This window comes from Papilio xuthus, unplaced genomic scaffold (assembly GCF_000836235.2).
Source record: "Papilio xuthus unplaced genomic scaffold, Pxut_1.1 DF828952.1, whole genome shotgun sequence".
NCBI classification, from domain to species: Eukaryota; Metazoa; Arthropoda; class Insecta; order Lepidoptera; family Papilionidae; genus Papilio; species Papilio xuthus.
Genome location: NW_013529697.1, coordinates 2,102,154 through 2,120,519, shown reverse-complemented (window position 1 = coordinate 2,120,519; position 18,366 = coordinate 2,102,154). Strand labels below are relative to the sequence as shown.

At 31.3% G+C, this 18,366-nt stretch overlaps 1 protein-coding gene across 2 annotated transcripts in view; it reads left to right on the top strand.

The window, feature by feature from the left end:
• The window catches only part of LOC106124311 (uncharacterized), a 17,203-nt gene extending 2,988 nt beyond the window's left edge, over window positions 1-14,215 (top strand). The window contains exons 1-7 of one of the 2 annotated variants that reach the window (XM_013320860.1): window positions 1,058-1,119; window positions 1,218-1,423; window positions 8,223-8,358; window positions 9,894-10,027; window positions 10,533-10,649; window positions 12,551-12,701; window positions 13,536-14,215. In XM_013320860.1, the coding sequence (XP_013176314.1) occupies window positions 1,220-1,423; window positions 8,223-8,358; window positions 9,894-10,027; window positions 10,533-10,649; window positions 12,551-12,701; window positions 13,536-13,618 (825 nt within the window). In that variant the 5' untranslated portion in view covers window positions 1,058-1,119; window positions 1,218-1,219 and the 3' untranslated portion in view covers window positions 13,619-14,215. Of the gene's footprint in view, window positions 1-1,057; window positions 1,120-1,217; window positions 1,424-8,222; window positions 8,359-9,893; window positions 10,028-10,532; window positions 10,650-12,550; window positions 12,702-13,535 lie in introns of those variants that run through there. The other variant, XM_013320851.1, reaches the window with a different exon arrangement.
• Window positions 14,216-18,366: the final 4,151 nt, after the last annotated feature.

Sequence of the window (18,366 nt, the reverse complement as noted above, 5' to 3'; positions counted from 1 at the left end):
TATATATATATATGTACACATATATTTCGCATATGCATACACACATCTCTCCGCAAAATTTTAACATCCTCTAAATCGAAAGAAAAGCAAATTAATGTATAAATAAATACATTGGTTATAAAAAAAAAGTAAAGAATATGAAATTGGACTTGTACACAGAGACTTATTTTTATTCTAATTTCCTACAAAATTGTCTTTTCACGTAATTTAATTGAATTATTTATAGCAAATTGGACGTCAGAGTAATAACTTATTCGAAAAGGCGCGTATACTGAAATAATACAAGTATTTAATCTTATCTTAAATATATTAATTTACTTGAGGCAGCTGCGCTGTAATGGTTTTAACAGATAATTTACTTTCTCAAATCCGTATCAAGGAGAGTAAGACATTACATTTTCGTAGACCCTTTCCCCGTCTTTGAACGAAGCCGGCCTGTGTCAAAGTAGTCATTTAATTTTGAAAATGCTCGTAAAGACGTAATAGAATCGGTGCAGCATTTCTTGACAGTATTACGGACTTGCTAACGAATCGTAAAAATTATAATGAAAAATTTCTTTTGACAATTTTAGTACTGATCTTACTTAGTAAGGGTTTGACATATTTCGAAGAGTGAGGTTAACACCTCAATACCTATTTCACTGAGTGTGATAGGGGTGTATTTGGTCGGTTGTCGGTTTTTTTTTTCATCATTGTAATCTTTTGACGGCTTAAATTTGATTATATCAAAAAAAATCCGACTAAAAGGAACGTATCTATCTATATAAAATATAATATATTCTTATGTTTTAATATGATCCTTTGTGACCTTAATGTTTTTATTGGTGAGGTGACGTTTGGCTTGTATTATAATAAATTAATAACAGCATTTTAAATAGTTCTTACGATTCACGCGTGTCCTCGGAGTCTTACGGAATACATAAAATATTTTGTTGATATTAAATAAGTTATCATTATTTATCTTAATTTTATGATTATTCGCATTTCACTGCGTAAAGTTTAATCGGAATTAATATACACGTAATGCAATAAAGTATATGTAAATAAAATCAAATGATAGGTAACCATAGACAGTGGACATAGCCTATAAGCTATTGCCTAACTGCTAAGGGTCACGAGGTCAATTAATAAAAACCTACTTATATTTTATTTAGTAAATAACAATATTTATTTAAAAGTTAAATTGTAATAGTTAACGATTATTTATTATTTTATAGGAATGGTGTGCTTAAGGAACGTCCACTTAGTGGTGCCGGAGTCTGTGGAGCGCGGTTCAAGGGTGGAAATGAGATGCCTATACGATTTAGAGCAAGAGGTCTTGTACACAGTGAAGTGGTACAGAGGGGATCGGGAGTTCTGCCGATACTCGCCGCGGGATGTTCCCCCGTTGAAGATATTCCGAATTCCCGGCATAGATGTTGACGTAAGTACGCTACATACAAACAAGTTTAAATGTATATTGAATCGGAACGCCAATAGCTTAGTGGTTAAGGTTACGGAACTCAAATGAAGAGGTCAAGAGTTCGTATCCCAGCATTCAATTATGGTCGCGAACTATGTAGCACAAGTCTACAGTTTAGTTGGAATGGATACAAGAAATATTAACAAAAATCAGGTAACATTTTCATCTTCTAAAGGAGTTTAAAAATAATTATATTAAATCGTGTAATAAAACAAGTTGTTGTTTGATTGATTTATGTATTCGGTGAGGAAATATTCTATATTTAACATTTATTAATTTTCTTCACGCTTAAAAATAATAAGACGTCGAATAAAATTATTTCAACGTGAATTTTCAAACACCTTGAAGTTAGTCCTAAATAAACAGCAATTCCCTAAAATATTAGCTTTGTCAATCTATCGTCTCTAAAATGAAAGATGTGTTTTTATAATAATTATATCATAAATTCCTTTTTCGCTTTCATTTTACGCTTTATTACTTCTGACCTTATATTTGTAATTTAAAGCTATATTTGATCCTATTTTTACCCAACTGTTTTTGGCGAGTAGGTAAGTTTTTTTTTAATTATGCTGATTCGTATGTTTGTAAAATCCACTGTGATGTCTATAAACAAAGGTCGCTTTGCGATTTAGGCAAATAAACGTGACCACATGCAGGTTGGCTACTTTTTGAGATAAAAATATGTACATAAGTATTCAGTGGCATTATGAATGCCACTGAATACTTAGTTTCTAAGTTAAACATAAGTGTCACCGATATTTCATCTAGATTAAAGACGAGAATTTGCATTATCTTAGTACCTTTGAGATTAAGAGAGTACACGGTGAGTTACTTACAAGTTTGAAGGACCTTTAAGTTCAATTACATTACTTAAGTCTTACCTTATTACTTGCACAAGGCCTTGACCGAACTTTGGCGTGTCTTAGTTATGTTTACCTTGACGATTTAACTTAAATATGAATTCTGTAGTTATACGCAACTTATGATATGGTTTGTTATTATAATAAATATAATTAAGGTGCACTTATCGTTGGTTTCTGAGACCAAAATCACTATATATAATATATCGTCATCCCTGTCATTATCTTTGACAAAACAGAGATAACAATATATTTTAAATTAAAATTATAGCCTTAGAAACCCATTTAAATATAGTAAAAATGACAATGCTACGCACCATTATAATATTAATTTTTCGTTTACTCTTCATGTAGCTCTATAACTTTCCAACAACAAAAATAAAGCACTACAAGCCAACATTTAAGAGTACACAGAGACATAAAATCAATTACTTTTATAAGAAACTATTTCACTATTTATTTAAAGAATGAGACTACGATATGAGGTTCATGTTCTTATATGTACGTCGCAAAATGAGGTTATGTAATAATTTGCTTGCGGATATTATAAGGTATTCCGTATTCCCCTCGCCTTTGATGACATGCAGAAATTTAACGATCCTTTCAAATGATACATCGCTAATACAAATATATAAGCTTCTATATATTGAACTCGGATCACGGTAAAATCAATACCGATTGGCATTTCCTTCTAACAGAGATTATTTTGTCGCAAATAAAAGTATACCATTATCTAAATTAAGTACGTAGCAATGTGTTTAGGTTCCTTTCACTTTGATTTTCGCGTACTTTCAAAGTTTGATTGAAATGAAATTTGGCACAATTAACAAGTTAAAATACAACACAATGTTTTAATCATTTTTGACTTGTAAAAAAACATTTAACTTTTGCGGTAAATCTGATATGATGATTGGAATTAGTCAAGTAACATAATCAAATAAAGTTACTCGACTTATTTTTGCCTTTTTGTACCTTGAAATAATCATACTATCATTCACCATCAGCTCACTACCTGAGGGGCTCGGAGGCTACTCTAAGTTAGGGGTGACTAGGCCATAGTCAACCACGCTGGCCAAGTGCGGGTTGGTTGACATACTATCATACTAATGTTATAAATGCGAATGTTTAGATGGATGGATGGATGGATCTTTCTTTGAAGGTGTCTCCAGAACGGCTTAATGGATCTCAATGAAATTTGGCATACATATAGAGCATAGTTTGAAAGAACACATAGTCTACTAAATATCTTTTTTTTTATACCGTGCGAACGGAGTCGTGGGCGACAGCTAGTAAGGAATATATATTCGGAATTAGCTGCTACTCACAATTGGGAAAACTTTTGTTGAAAACTGAGCAATTGGAATAGATCTAATTAAATTACTATAAAGTCACACTGTCACACTACGCCGTTCCCGATGCTGTGGTTTTAGAAACTATAATTGGATATGCTCCCAGATCAAGAATTTAGTTCTTTAGCTCTATTTTGTGTCAAATATATGTGATTTTCTCTAACAAAATTAAGTGAATCAAATATTACTGGTAATGGAAGAAAATTCTGTATAATCTTTGAACAGTACAGCTTTGTTAAACATTAATTTTACTAACTCCGTATCACTTGGCACGAGTAGTATAAAATTTTTATCACGATAGGTTTAGAGGTGGAATTTATTTCGGACATCCGTACAATAACAATAAATAATAAAAGATTTTTTATACTACCAATTTTATCTATTAAGTTCTATAAAAAATGTCGTATTCTCATTTAATTTGAAAAGTTTGTTGTAAGTTAAGAAGATGTTTGCGTAACTACGGACAAATAATTCTCTACTATCGCAGCCGCTGTTCGTCTCGAAGTCAGAATAGGACTAAAGGGACCAACTTGTTTTAATAAAGATATAATATGTCCGATAGGATTAGTTACGGTCCAATTAGACGTAGATTATTAAAGTCTGCTGTTGTAAAATAATTTGCCAAATATTATCCGAGAAATGAAGGTTATGAGAGAAATTTCTCAGATTTTTAAGACTCCATTTCATACAGTTTTCTGTTGCATTTATTTTGTTTTGTTTTTAAATTATTTAATTATTATTAGAAAAGGCTTATACGTATTTTTTCGCATTACATTAAATATTAACAATTCTTTATGTTGGAAATATTTTCAATAGTGAGATAAAGTGTTATATAATTTTGTGATATGAATAGATTAATGTTTGTTTACAAAGTTTATAACTAAAGTTTAAATAAACTATGATTATATTTGATTCTTAAGTAGTTTAAAAATGCCTATACAATTACACCAATGTCATTTGTTTAAACAAAGAACACAACTCTTTTAGTAGTCTTTGAGGCACGCAATAATATTATGACTATAAATAGTCTGACTAATATTATAAATGGGACAGTTTAGATGGATGGATGGATGTTTGAAGGTATCTCCGGAACAGCTCAATGGATCTTTATGTAATGTATCATAGATGTAAAACATAGTCTGAAAGAACAAATAGGCTAGTTATTAAGTTGTTTTTAATCCCGTGCGTACAGCCCGTGGGCGACAGGTAGTGTTAAAATAATCCCAAATACTATGTTAATATAATATTATGTTATTAGTTACATTTTTTTGTAATTAAGTCAGTGCGTTCGTCGTATATTCTTTGTTATTTTAGGAGTTCTTCGCACTTAATAAATATCTTAAACTCGTAAACCACACTTGTGGTGAACGAGTAGTTTCATTAACTCTAACGCAATTTCTTACCCTCTCGCCGGTTCACAACTCTTTTCGCTGTCATGAAATAAAGTATAAAGAATTAATTTTGTTTCCCACTAAAGATCGCATGTCGTACAACGTACTGTCAACATAAGAACTATGGTTTAGTTTCTATGTGTATTGCTAAGACGAGTTTGCAAATTATATTTATGGGTAGGAAATAAAAATCCTTGACTATAACTAATAGGTTAAATGCCGCTATAATTTTTTCTTATCCAAATCAAATCTTAGTACGAGTCGATGCCAAAGGATGTATTAATTTTATTTTTTTATGAAGCCAAAGTCTTAAAAATGTTCTTCTCTCTATTTGCGTGTATAACTAAACATCTTTTGCAGTAACTCTTAAAGTAGGGATTACATTTTCCATTACTTTTACGGAAGTGGACGACGGTTACGTCCGACCCGGACAAAAGATCCTAACATTTTTGTATTTGCATTAGGAACAATAACGAAATTATACCTTCTATTTTTTTAACCTTATATCATTTGAAACATGAAAGCATTTACACGCTTGGATTATATTTTTTTCTGTGGTAAATTTTGATACATTTGATTTCCATCCTTGCTCAAAATTACTGTGATTAACGCGTTAAAGGTTTTTTACAAATATCTTCTGTATTATACACATTTTGTTATGTTTGTCATTTATAAAATATTATTGTTGATGTAAAAACATAATAAAAACATTTATAAAACGAATTATAACAAAGTAGAAGTATTACGCAAAACATAGTTATAAAGTGTTCCCTTCCACGTATTATCTTCTTGATTTATTAAGTCGCGGTGTTTGTATGCATCCACTTAATAGTAATATCATAATAGCTTTGTATCTCTTTGTTTCACGGAATGTTACGTATATTTTGCTATAATTAAAAAAGAAACTCGTTACATTTTAACTAATTTAATGTAGCGCTAATAGCTTAATGGTTAAGGGTACTGATTTTCGATCACGTGGTAGATAGTTCGAATCCTGCTATTCAACTATTGCCGTAAACCGTAACCTAAATATTTCCATCATAATTTAGCATTAATTCCTTAACGGCCGTAAGGCAGTTCTTCTCAAATGTCCATAGGTATCGTTGATCACCCCGATGTTCCTACCGATTGCCAACTTCCCTTATAAAAAAATGCCACAAATCTAGAGCTTAGTTGGAATGTTACAAAAAGTATTTGTTAATAAACAAAAATTTGATAATGTTTTAAATAAAAAAATACAAAATTCCAAACTATCTCATATCTTATGAATATCTTTATATATATAATTCTTCTGTGAGTGTGTATATCACTGAACTTCTCTCAAACGACTGGACCGATTTTGATGTAATTTTTTGCGTGTGTTCAAGGGGATCTGGGAACGGTTTAGATTCACAATTTTGTCCGCTGGACAATGTTTTTTTAATTAATTTTTAATTTATTAGTAGTTGTTGATTTTGGAATGTTTTACATTGGATCCGACAGACGGCGCTACCATCGCAGTGTCAAATTTTAAATAATATTCGAATTTTAAACGTCAATTCAATTTTTTAACGTCACGACAGGACGACGTCTGTCGGGTCCGCTAGTAAATGATATAAATTATATAGGTCTATAATAAAGTAAGTCAGATTAAAAAAAACTCTAACATAGACTAATACCTAAATTTTCTATCCATTAAGATTTTAACATGATTATCATATCGCGATCATATTTTCTTGGTATTTCGTACTACGATTTTTAAAAGTTTCGAAAAAGTCAAAAGCACTTTCCCTGCGTAGTCTAGAAAGTAGATTATATCTAGACAGCTAAAAGTATTCAGTTAAAACTTTCAGTATTAGGAAAAAAATACTTTTTATACAGTTTTTTTAATATACATTTATTATCTATCAAGCAAATGTATACTAGCCAAACCTTTTATGAAAATTATAAAATAGCAACCTCATCATACGTAATTGTAGAAATGATATAAAAAACTATGTTAATTATAGGTCAGATTGAGGACATAATACTATATGAATACTTTTATTTAATAAATGTAATTTTTATTTTGATTATTAGCCTCGCGATGTCACATGCGTGTGGTACGTTATAGCATCTTTCGATGCATGACGTAATACAAAAAGATAAGAACAAAATATAAAAAATTAAATATTCCGTCACACTACGCGAACTTAGGACGATAAATCATGTCAAAATATATCCAAACAAAATGTTCAGATTTATTTTATTAGTAAGTACATAACTAACTGTTGCCCGGGACTCCGTCCGGTCGGTATTAAAAGAATACTTAATACTATGTTCTATATATAGCCGTTCTGGAGATACCTTCTAACAAACATCCATCCATACATCCAAACATTCGCAATTATAATATTAGTAAAATTAAAATAATCTGCCACATTACGGAGACTTAGGACGATAAATCAAGTCGATATATCCAAACTATTCAGATTGATTATATTACTAAGTTCACAATTATAAATAACAATTTTAGATATTATTTAGTACAAGTTAACTTAGCGTATCAAATTTAAAAACGTTTACATTTTACTAAGCAACAGTAACTTTAAACAAGCTTCAATTTCGTCAGAGAAATTAAAACCGCCGGAGCCGTCGAATATTTGGTTTCAATTGTATTCGGACACTAATTGCAAGTATTACTTTAACAATATATTTCTGTGAAATAAATAGAAAAATTTATATATATATATATATATATATATATATATATACTTAACTAGGATAAAACATTTTACCTTACGTTATAATAAAATGTTACTATAAGATTAGGTATATAATAAATTGAAGTGAAGGATTCAAGTTACATGTACAGTCAGCTACATAAATATGTATACATTTATAAAATATTAAAAACCTGTGTAGACCTTCCATTTAAAAAAATATGTTTGCTCTAGACATCTCAATTAATTTATACTATTGATAAGTTGCTTAATATTTTAGAAACTAAAGGCCTATACAAGTTTGTTTGTTATGTCAATGTATACATGTTTCTGCAGCTGACTGTACAGTGGTTATTGTACCGTTAAAAACAAATTCGTATTATAATTTATTTTTGTGAATATTAATGCATATCACAATAAAAATATTCGCATTTGACGACAACTGGTGTATGTGACGTTTAAACTCTGTTTGTTGACAGCGGGAAGCGACGGATGCGCAGCGTCTGTCTATACAAACGGCGACGCGCACGGCTAACGGGCGCTACACGTGCGAGGTGTCCGCGGACGCGCCCTCCTTCCAGACCGCGCAGGTACATGCGCACATGTATGTAGTCGGTGAGTATTAATTGACCAACATTATGATAATTTCACATGAGTCCACATTGAAGCAGAATAGTCGACAGTGCAGCACTGCTGGTGTTTGACCGCACACTCACTGTTATTTTTTGATTGCGTGGTATTATACTTACGATTAAACGACGGTACACGGTAAAGTTAGGGTATACATAGAATATCCCTGTACGGACACGAGTATGAACATAGACATTTATGTCGTAGACGAATAGTACCTTAAGTTGAAAATAAAACCCGATCGTCAATTTTTAACAAGCATTTATTATTGTGTGGTCAACTGATGTGATACTTGTGAGTGTGTGTGTGTGTATGACATATGTTGTCAAAGATATAATTCTCTTTGAAAATAACAGTGATAACAATATGTTTCAATACAAGTATCACGACTGTCAAAACTCACAGTGAGTTTCGCCGGTGTCTCAATTACATTGAAACCTTCGAATATAAGAAACACAATTGAAATAAAACAAGTTAAAATATAGTTATTGATCTGGGTCACTGTAGAAAATTATAATTCCTTTGTCGCAACACTCGATATTGACGCATTTATCCGTTCAAATTGACATTGCAGTGTTGCCGCGCAAATCCTGTGAGCATCTACTCCGAAATCGTTTCATTTACCTTTATGTCAAACAAATGTGTTGAACGTTCATTTGCTAGGTTTGTGCGTGGATGTGAATAGATTGTGTGGTTTTTGGGGGTTCGGAGAAGCACCCGTCGAGGCGAGTACCGTCAAATTTAAGTTCGGAATATGTTCATGTATCTATAAAAGTACTTTTGGTTTTTATTCAGAGATATATAATTATTTACTTTGCTGTAATATATCTTTCACTGGGTAATAGCGTTAGTTTTATACATATATCGCAACCTTTGGGGGTCAATCTTTGTTTAGGATTTTGAAGTATAAGTGTGCAAGGAATTTATGCTTATTTTCGTCGTACTTTTAATAACCAAACGCTAACCATTACAAGTAACTGGACTGAGGAGTGTATTTTTGTCGGTGTGTCGAAGTTGTTAAGATCGGGAATTTATTAGGGGGTTCGTGTTATAAAAGTGACGAAATACACTGCTTTAGATAATTTCATTTTACGTGTTACGTGGGTAGTAACGTAAGTAACGTTCCTTTCCCCGTAACTATATTTGATAAGTTAATATTTTTAGATATTTTGATATAAATATGTGAAATATCAATACGTGGCTTCAGTCCTACTGGCAACGATCCATTACAATCTTCTAAGATTGCATGCGCTTCTAGTTTTAGAACTGTTTCTTGGATGTGCACCAAATCTTTATAAATCACTGCACGAAATTTTCTAGACTTTTAAGAAAATATGAGTTAAATTATCAAATAAATCATACACATTTTAATAGTAAACGTAACAGTTTTTTTAACCACGTTTCATCTGCAAAGTGAAAAGTATCAGGTGGCCCCTCTCTAGTACCATCTGTTGAATTTCCCAGTTTTAAGTCGTCTATTATAATTTTATTTTTGTTATTAAGATATGTTTTTGTTGCAGATTTACCACAATCCGGTCCAGAAATGCAAGGCTTGAATCAATATTACCGAGCGGGGATGAAGCTCAAAGTGGAGTGCTCCAGTCACAACTCTCTGCCGGCAGCTAATCTTTCCTTTTTTATTAACAGTGAACCGGTAAGTTTCCATAAAGATTTTAAAGTTTTTTTTTTCTTGAAAATTACTGCGGGCTTTGAACTATTCCGCAACACGAAATACAGCTTTTTTATTTTAGCTGGATAAAAATATGGTCTAACATTTTTATAAAGTCATTACATTGTTAAGGTTTAAATGCTTTAAGTGAAATAGCTTAGCGTTTTAACTTAAACGCATATAGAAATTTGAATACTTTTAATAACTACTTAAATATTTAATTTATTGTGTGCAATAAGTAAAGCATAAAAGTAAAGAGAACTCTACAATTTGCAATTACTTACCAAAACAGTAAGTTTAATACTTAAATCGATAAGCGATAATTTAGTATAATTTCCAAACAGTTATGATCTTCAAGAAATGAACGCATTTTCAGTTCCTCTGGCATTGCGGGTTTCCACGAACGTCAGATGAAATAATTTTAGGCGATCCGATGTTCGTTTGCTCCTTCACCTATATAAAAAAAGTAAGCAATTGTTTATATTTGCAGGCTCACAAACAGCACGTGTGGCATCGAGTGAGCCCCGCAAACGGTAGTTTATGGAACGCCTACAGTACAATACAGTTTGTTGTACAAAAACATCACTTCATAAGAGGAAAAATGAAAGTACGTCACAATATTCAATACAGCAATACTTCTTACAAACAATAGATATAGGAAGGTTTGGATTCTTATTATCACGTATCTTCAGAAGGTCTAAACGAATCTGTATAACATTTGAATAGTGCATAGTCAATTTAGTTGTTAAATATCACGCGGACGTAGTTGCGGGCGACAGCTTGTAAGATATAAAATCAATACATAACGGATTCCCAATGATATTCCAGAATTAAATGAGACATTTATTTCCATATTTAATTTGGTTTCGTCTCTGTGTCGTATACGAAATGAACGAAAAAAGTGTTTGCAAGTCATCTTCAGCTAAAGATTAATTATAGATTAATGTCGTATAATTAGTAGATTTAAGGCAATAATAATAAATGAACGACTTAAGCAAAAAATGTCTATATTGTCACTTTTGAATACCTTTCAATCATAGCGATTGCCTATTTGCCTTGAACGTATTGTAAATTTGATTTCAATGTGATACAAATACCTACATATCCGTTCGATTTGACTTTATTTGTTATCGATAAAGACGAGTTTCGTTTCGCAAAGAGGAAGGAAATATCAACTGCTATTGTTGCATAATCTTTGCTTAGAAAATAGGACGCGCTGTTTGTCTTAAAAGATTTACTATCTGTGACGCCCCAAATTGTTTACTTGAGGGTTGCGTACCCCTCGAATATTCACCATTAGTCTCCACAAACATCCCTGAATATTGATATAATATTTTGATGCTCTTCATGAATATTACGATAATGTAAGGACTTATTCTTATAAAAATTATACAAAATATATTATATTAAAAATAGAGCACCACTGGCTGCGGAGTTCCATGACTCAAACAACCAGTGGTCAGGGCTGCAGAGACAGGAACCTTAAGGAATTAGTTTAACTAATAACACTATCGTTGATAAGTATACTAGCTTTTACTAGGCTAGGTCCAGGAGAGTAAAATCTCTACAAAGTAAATTTTAGTTTGTTGTATCGAGTTTGAATTGTTAAAAGTTTCATGAGACATTATTATAAACTAATTGAAAACGGCTTCATTCGCGGATTAGTTAGTGTTACCGAATACTTTCAAGTCCGAATGGACCTATTATCAAATTGAACATAGCAACATATTTTATTACATTTGACTTATATATTTTAATTTCTGTTTAATACAGGGTTTCTTCGTAAACCGAAGAATTCGGAAAGTCTACAAAGAAACTAATATAGTGGATATTTTCGTACAGAATGAAACTTTTTTGTATCCGCAAATAGTATAACAAAACCTAGAGCTCCAATAAAGTAAAATATCTCTTATAACGTGAAACAACTCAATTTATTTCTATTTCTTTTTGTATCAATTCATACAAGTTATAGTGAGAAAATGTTAACTCTCGTTGAATATAAAGAGTAGGGACAAAGGCAACTGAAACAAAAACAACCGTTTTGTGCAGGTGGCGCTGTTGTCACTATCAAATGCATTCCGAAAACAGTTGTTTGAAACCGTTCCAAGGTGCAAAGTCCCTTTGAATAATAGAAATATACACGTGGAATATTCATTTAAAATATTTATTTATTTTTGAAACACACATACACTGAAGTGCGATTGTTCATGTTAACAATCCCACTGTATAAAATATTGCTATCTCTTTTTATTCCAAGAAAAAAGGATGATAATATATTTTTGTAGATACATTTGAAACTCAGATTAATATGTTCATGTTATTATATTATAGTAGAAGTAATTTGTAGCCGCCTTTCGGAAATAATTAAAATTTCGTACCAAATTATATTTAAATTCCATACATTTCTAGAAAGTAAATTATAAAAGTCAACATTTTACACACTTCTTACACTTAAAAAAAAACAAATTAAAATTTTTAATTACTTATTTAATAATTTTTAATATTTAGATCCGGTGCACGGCGAACATTTACTCTATATATTTAAAAAGTAATGAGCAATGTGCTCTGGAGGAGCGCCTGCCCACTACACCGGTCAGCCTGCCTGAGATGAACGAGGTCATCTTGTATCCCATACATCGTATGGCTGATACCGCTGACAGTAAGTATACTTAGTTAATTTGATATGACGTAACGCGGACTGAAAGTATAATACATTAATTAATATTCCGGCAACTAAAGTACTTATTTAGTGGAACATCTACATGTTATCGATCGATTATAAAATAGGCGTATTTGTGATTTGACTAGATAAAGTGCTATTATTTCTAAAAGCAAAAATCATTGTTTGCTGTTAATTAAGTAACAATATTACTATTGTTTTTTTTCGTAATTTGGAGATTTGTTTTTGAATTTGGTTTAAATTAAAAAAAAATACGCAAACAATTTCATTACACGTACATATTTTAAAAGAAAGCTTAAAAGGTCATTGCCCTGCTTTAATTTTTTCACTTTGCTTATCGTAATTTTTTGACAGCGAAATAAATGCTATGCATTATAATTATTTTTACTCGAAAATACACAATTTGTAGAGAAAATTAATTCTTCATTTAGTCGATTAAATAATATAAAAACTTTTATTACTTTGAAAGGCATCATTTGATAACGTCCAACATAATTTTTAATAGAATTTCTTTTATTTTAATAAAATGGTCGATTCAGTTAAGTTATTTAAGCAATAAATATGTAAATTAAAGAATCTAACCGAATTACTTGAACTTTATTCGTGAGATCGCAACGATAGCAACTTCAAGTCACAAATCATTGGTTCAGGCCTTAAGCCAATAATTTGCGACTATTAAGTCTGCGAATTTAGACAATGGACACATTTTGAAGCAATAAGAACTTTATACCAATGAAATAAGATATGTTTTGGCATGTCATAAATATATCTTACATAACAAAAATCAGTACATTATTCTGTTTTCTTTTGCAGGTGCCGACAAAATTCATGGATCTTCGCTTTTTGTGTTATTGATTGCTATCTGGCATTTCACACATTTAATTGACGCTAATTAACGTTTATGGGACAGTACATAGCTAGATACAATATTAAAGTGTTCCATGTAATTAAATTAACTACGGACTCTGGTGTTTCTACGACTGAAAGGAAAAATACTTCATTATATCTGAATTGTTATTACTCTGTAGTTGTGCCAACCCGAATTTAATATATTCCATTAAATGGAACGTACACATTTTTATTTTATTTTATTTATATGTTCGAATTTCAAATTGACCGTATTATTGGAATGGCAACAACATAAGTAAATTTAATCGATCAGTATCGATCTAAGTTAAATATTTTTATACTTACGATCTCACAAATTGATGTATAGACAAGGCAAAAGCTAATACACCTTAACAACCTTCTGTTTCATATTATGTAAAATTTGTACATAGACTTGTAATCAATTATTATAATGACTAGGCAATTATATTAATGATTGTTGGAGCCGAAATACCCGTACAAAAATATTACATTCTCTTTTTATCCCTTGAAGTATGAGAGGGAACAATGTTTTTGAACTAAATTATCGGTTAATTTATTTGTTGATAGAAAAAGAAAAATAAACAGCGTCGGTAGCTCAGGATTCAAGCACTTGACTTACAATCTGCAGGTCCTTACGATGAAGGAAAATATTGTGATGCAACCTGCACATATCTCAGAAGAAATTCAAGGATATGTGTGAAGTCAACTATCCCGCACTTGGCCAGCGTGGCTGACTATGGGCTAGTCACCCTTAACTTAGGGTAGGCACCGAGCCCCTCGGTGGGGACGTATAGTGAGCCGATGATGATAGAAAAAAATAGTTTTTTAATGTATCATTGTTTTCTTTCATGATAACTTGTCTATATGTTAATTTGATCTGATAATAAATAAAGCTTTTTATTATTTACAAAATGTTTCTTCTGTAATTTTTTGCTCAATTAAATTTATTTTACAATTTAATGTTTTAATATTTGTTCGTTGTTTTTAAAATTAGCATAATATATGAACTTTCCAAAACATAATTTTGTTATGACGAAAATAAAAAGGGAAAATATATTTAAAACAATTCGTGGAATAATTTTATTTAAACACCCCGTATCATTCATATTATCGTCAATGAGATTTATATTTTAAATTAAAATTTTCACAAACTCTACCAATCCGCAAAATATGTTTAGGAAAATATGTACGTCTTCTTTATTAGTACCACCAGTTGCCAACGACTACGTCCGCGCAGAATTACTGAATCTAGTTACCCAACAGTGAAATAATTTTTAAAATCGGTTAACTAGTTTCGAAGCGTATTCAACACAAACAGACAATCAAATCTTTCCTGTTTCTTATCCTCATATAAAATTCTCGTGTCACAATGTTACTTACCATACTCCTCCGAAACGGCAGACCGATTCTTATGAAATTTTATAAGCATATTCAGTAGGTCTGAGAATCAGCTATTATCTGTTTTTTTAATCCCGCGCGGACGGAGTCGCGGGCGACATATCTGTCGCCCGCGACTGTATTAGTATGGAAATACTTATGCACCAGGAAATATTTATGAGAAAAACGCGTCAGAGAAATGCCGGTTCATCGAAAATACTTATTCACAATATATATTTGTAAAAGTGAGTGTCTAAAGCTCTTTGTAAGATTATTTTTGTTTATTGATATTCTCCGCAAAGTTCCTCGAAAGTCTAAAGTTTAATCGAAAACCTTTGTGGTGGGAAATGAAAAGGGTACGACAGTTTTATCCATTCAATGACTTTCTTTTCGCATACTGTCAAACTCTTATAAAAAGGTAAATATATTTTACATATTTTAACACTAACGCACTCAACCAAAAGGAATTGATATTACGGTGTTATAACTTTCATAAATTTCCAGTTACCGGCATATTCAATATTGTATTAAAGTGCCAATATGGAACTTAAGATGGTAAATAAGTAAGCGGGCATATGAGTACGCCTAAATAACCAAGCAACCGCTGTCCATAGACATCAGCAATTGCAGATGCGTTGTCTACATTTAATCGTCAGAGGAGGGGACGCATAGAGAGAGGATACATCCCCTAGCGTCTCCTCTTCTGACCAATTCACTTCCCCTTCTCATCCCTTCCTAATGGGGACTAAATTAAATGACACGCATAATATTAAAAAAAAATTAAGTATAATTATGATAAGTATATCTTACTTATGAAATAATTAATGTAGTAAAGTAAAAATAAATGATGTCATATTAAGAAAATATTTACAGTTACATGATTGAAAACTCTGTTTGTCTGCAGCTGTACCGTCCGTACTAATTCGATTAGTGTAAATATAGTTTGTCAGTTGATGGATGACAGTTTGGTTTGGTATATTTGTAATTGTTTATCATATGTCATTTGTTAAGCTTAATTAAATTGTGTAAAATTATTATGTTACGATAATTCTTATTTCTTAATAATATATGCGAATGTTACGACGTATGTTTGTTAGAAGGTATCTTCAGAATGGCTCAACAGATCTTAATAAAATTTGGCACAGATGTACAACATAGTCTCGAAGATCACATAGGCTACTTATAGTGTTTTTTCTTATTTATTAAATAAATTCCACGCGAACCGATTAACGACCGATAGCTAATAGGAATATGAACTTGGAAGAATCATCTGTATACTAATACTATATTATAAAGATGCTGGCATCTGGCTGGCATTATAAATCTGGATTACGTGGTTTTTTTTTGCGCATTAATTAGGATTCGAACTTATTGAACCTTCTTTAAAAATTCTTTCCTTGTTGGGAAGTAACACTGTCCCTGATAACATAAAATGTTTATTATTATATTTATTTTAATTCTGCGCAGACAAAATCACAGGCAACTACTGATATTTTATATTTTAGTTAACCTGACATGTTTGATTCAATACAAGCCATTAGTATAATTGAAGGATTACACGTATAATATTAAATTTAAAATTAATGCTAAGACTTCTTCATTCATACTTTTACTCTTAAAAAAGATTTTTAATATTATTTAACTTATTTAATAAGGTTATTTTACGACATTAGAATAAAAGTAAATGACTTTATTTACAATATGTTGATTGAAAATAATAATCAAAACTGAAATATAAAGATAGGTATATGTAATTATTCAAAATAAATATAATAAAAATAGTTTTAAATTATATGATAGTAGATAAATATATTTAAACTAAGACATAAACTAATAATTTATACTATAGCAAATAAACTATATAGTAAAAGAAACCAAACTAAAAATAAAACTAAATAATGTAAAAAATCGACCCAAAATACGCTCGCGATGTGTTGCCCAAGAGGCTGACGACATTTTCCCGTTGAATGGCCATAGTGAAATAATCTATTACCATGTTTCTGGTGAGTAAAACATCTTACCGGTAAGTAACGGACCTGATTGACATGAAAGGGATAAACACAAAGGCTATCAAGTTGACTTGACATGAAGTCCATTGGCTATTTACTCCTATGTATTAAATATCTCGTTGATTATATCACAATAACAAAGTTATAGAGTAACATATCATGTATATTTATGAACATCAACATTATTAAAGTAATATACTAGATATTACTAGCCTTCGCCCGTGACTTTGTTTGCGCGGGATTGAAAAATAGATGGTAGCCTATTCTCAAACTCGCTGAATATCCAGATAAAATTTCATAAAGATCGGTGAAGCCGTTTCGGGGAAGTAACTAGTCGTGGTAACTAACATTCTTACACGAATATTTTATATATAAGTTTATGTTTAATAGAAAGGTTACGTAAGAATTGTACACAAGCAAATAGAAATGATCATAATTTATCTTATTGAATATGTCTTCTAATAACTTATGAAGGAAAACTTCAGATTTTCTCTGTTATTACTACTCAAAGCTTTACACGAATGAGTTCAAACCGTTTCACAATACAAAAGAGATTTCGCAGAACAAGATGTATTGAAGGGTACAAGTAAACGGGATTAGTAGACTTTGAAGAGAAATGGTATATTCGTTATCCTTTACTTATAAAAACATGGAAAGGGGAAGTGACTAGAATTTAGCCTTCTTTACGTCATCAGATAAAGCACGAAAATATTTTTACTTCACGCCTATCTTCTGTGTGATAGCGGCACAATAGTGCCGAGCGAGATTTCTTTGTGGCGTTCTCATTATGAAAATAATATATTAATCACGGTTTGGTGGGTACAAAGACGATATAAACAGAAAACAGTCGTAACAAAATTGCATCCGTCATATGTATGAGTTTGAAACACAACATTAAGTTGCGAGTGTCGTGTTCGCGACGTAATATATTTCCCCAACAAGTTTACAAGGCGGCTCTCTTCAAGCTTCATAGTAAAGGAACTGCATTCATCAGTTTCTTTTATGAACAGTTTTGTAGCGGCGAGAGCATTCACCGTGTACGACTCGACATTTCCTCTTGACATTTTCTTGTAATATTATGTTTTTTTTAATATAAGGAAAATAACTTAGAACTTCTCGATTAAACTTATAGTTTTTTTCTTTAGTTAGTTTACTTTTAAATATTTGCATTGTGAGGGTCAAATGACATTTTACCTAACGCAACCTAGGGGGTCTGAAATTAACGTTCTCTACTATACCTAATTGTATTTTATTGTTACATAATGTAATAATAGAAAATAAGGAAATTTTCCATCAAACAGTACACAACAGTAACTAGCTGCCGCCCGGGATTTCGCGCGGGATTATAAAAATAGTAGAAGACTTTGGTTTACATTTGTGCCAAATTT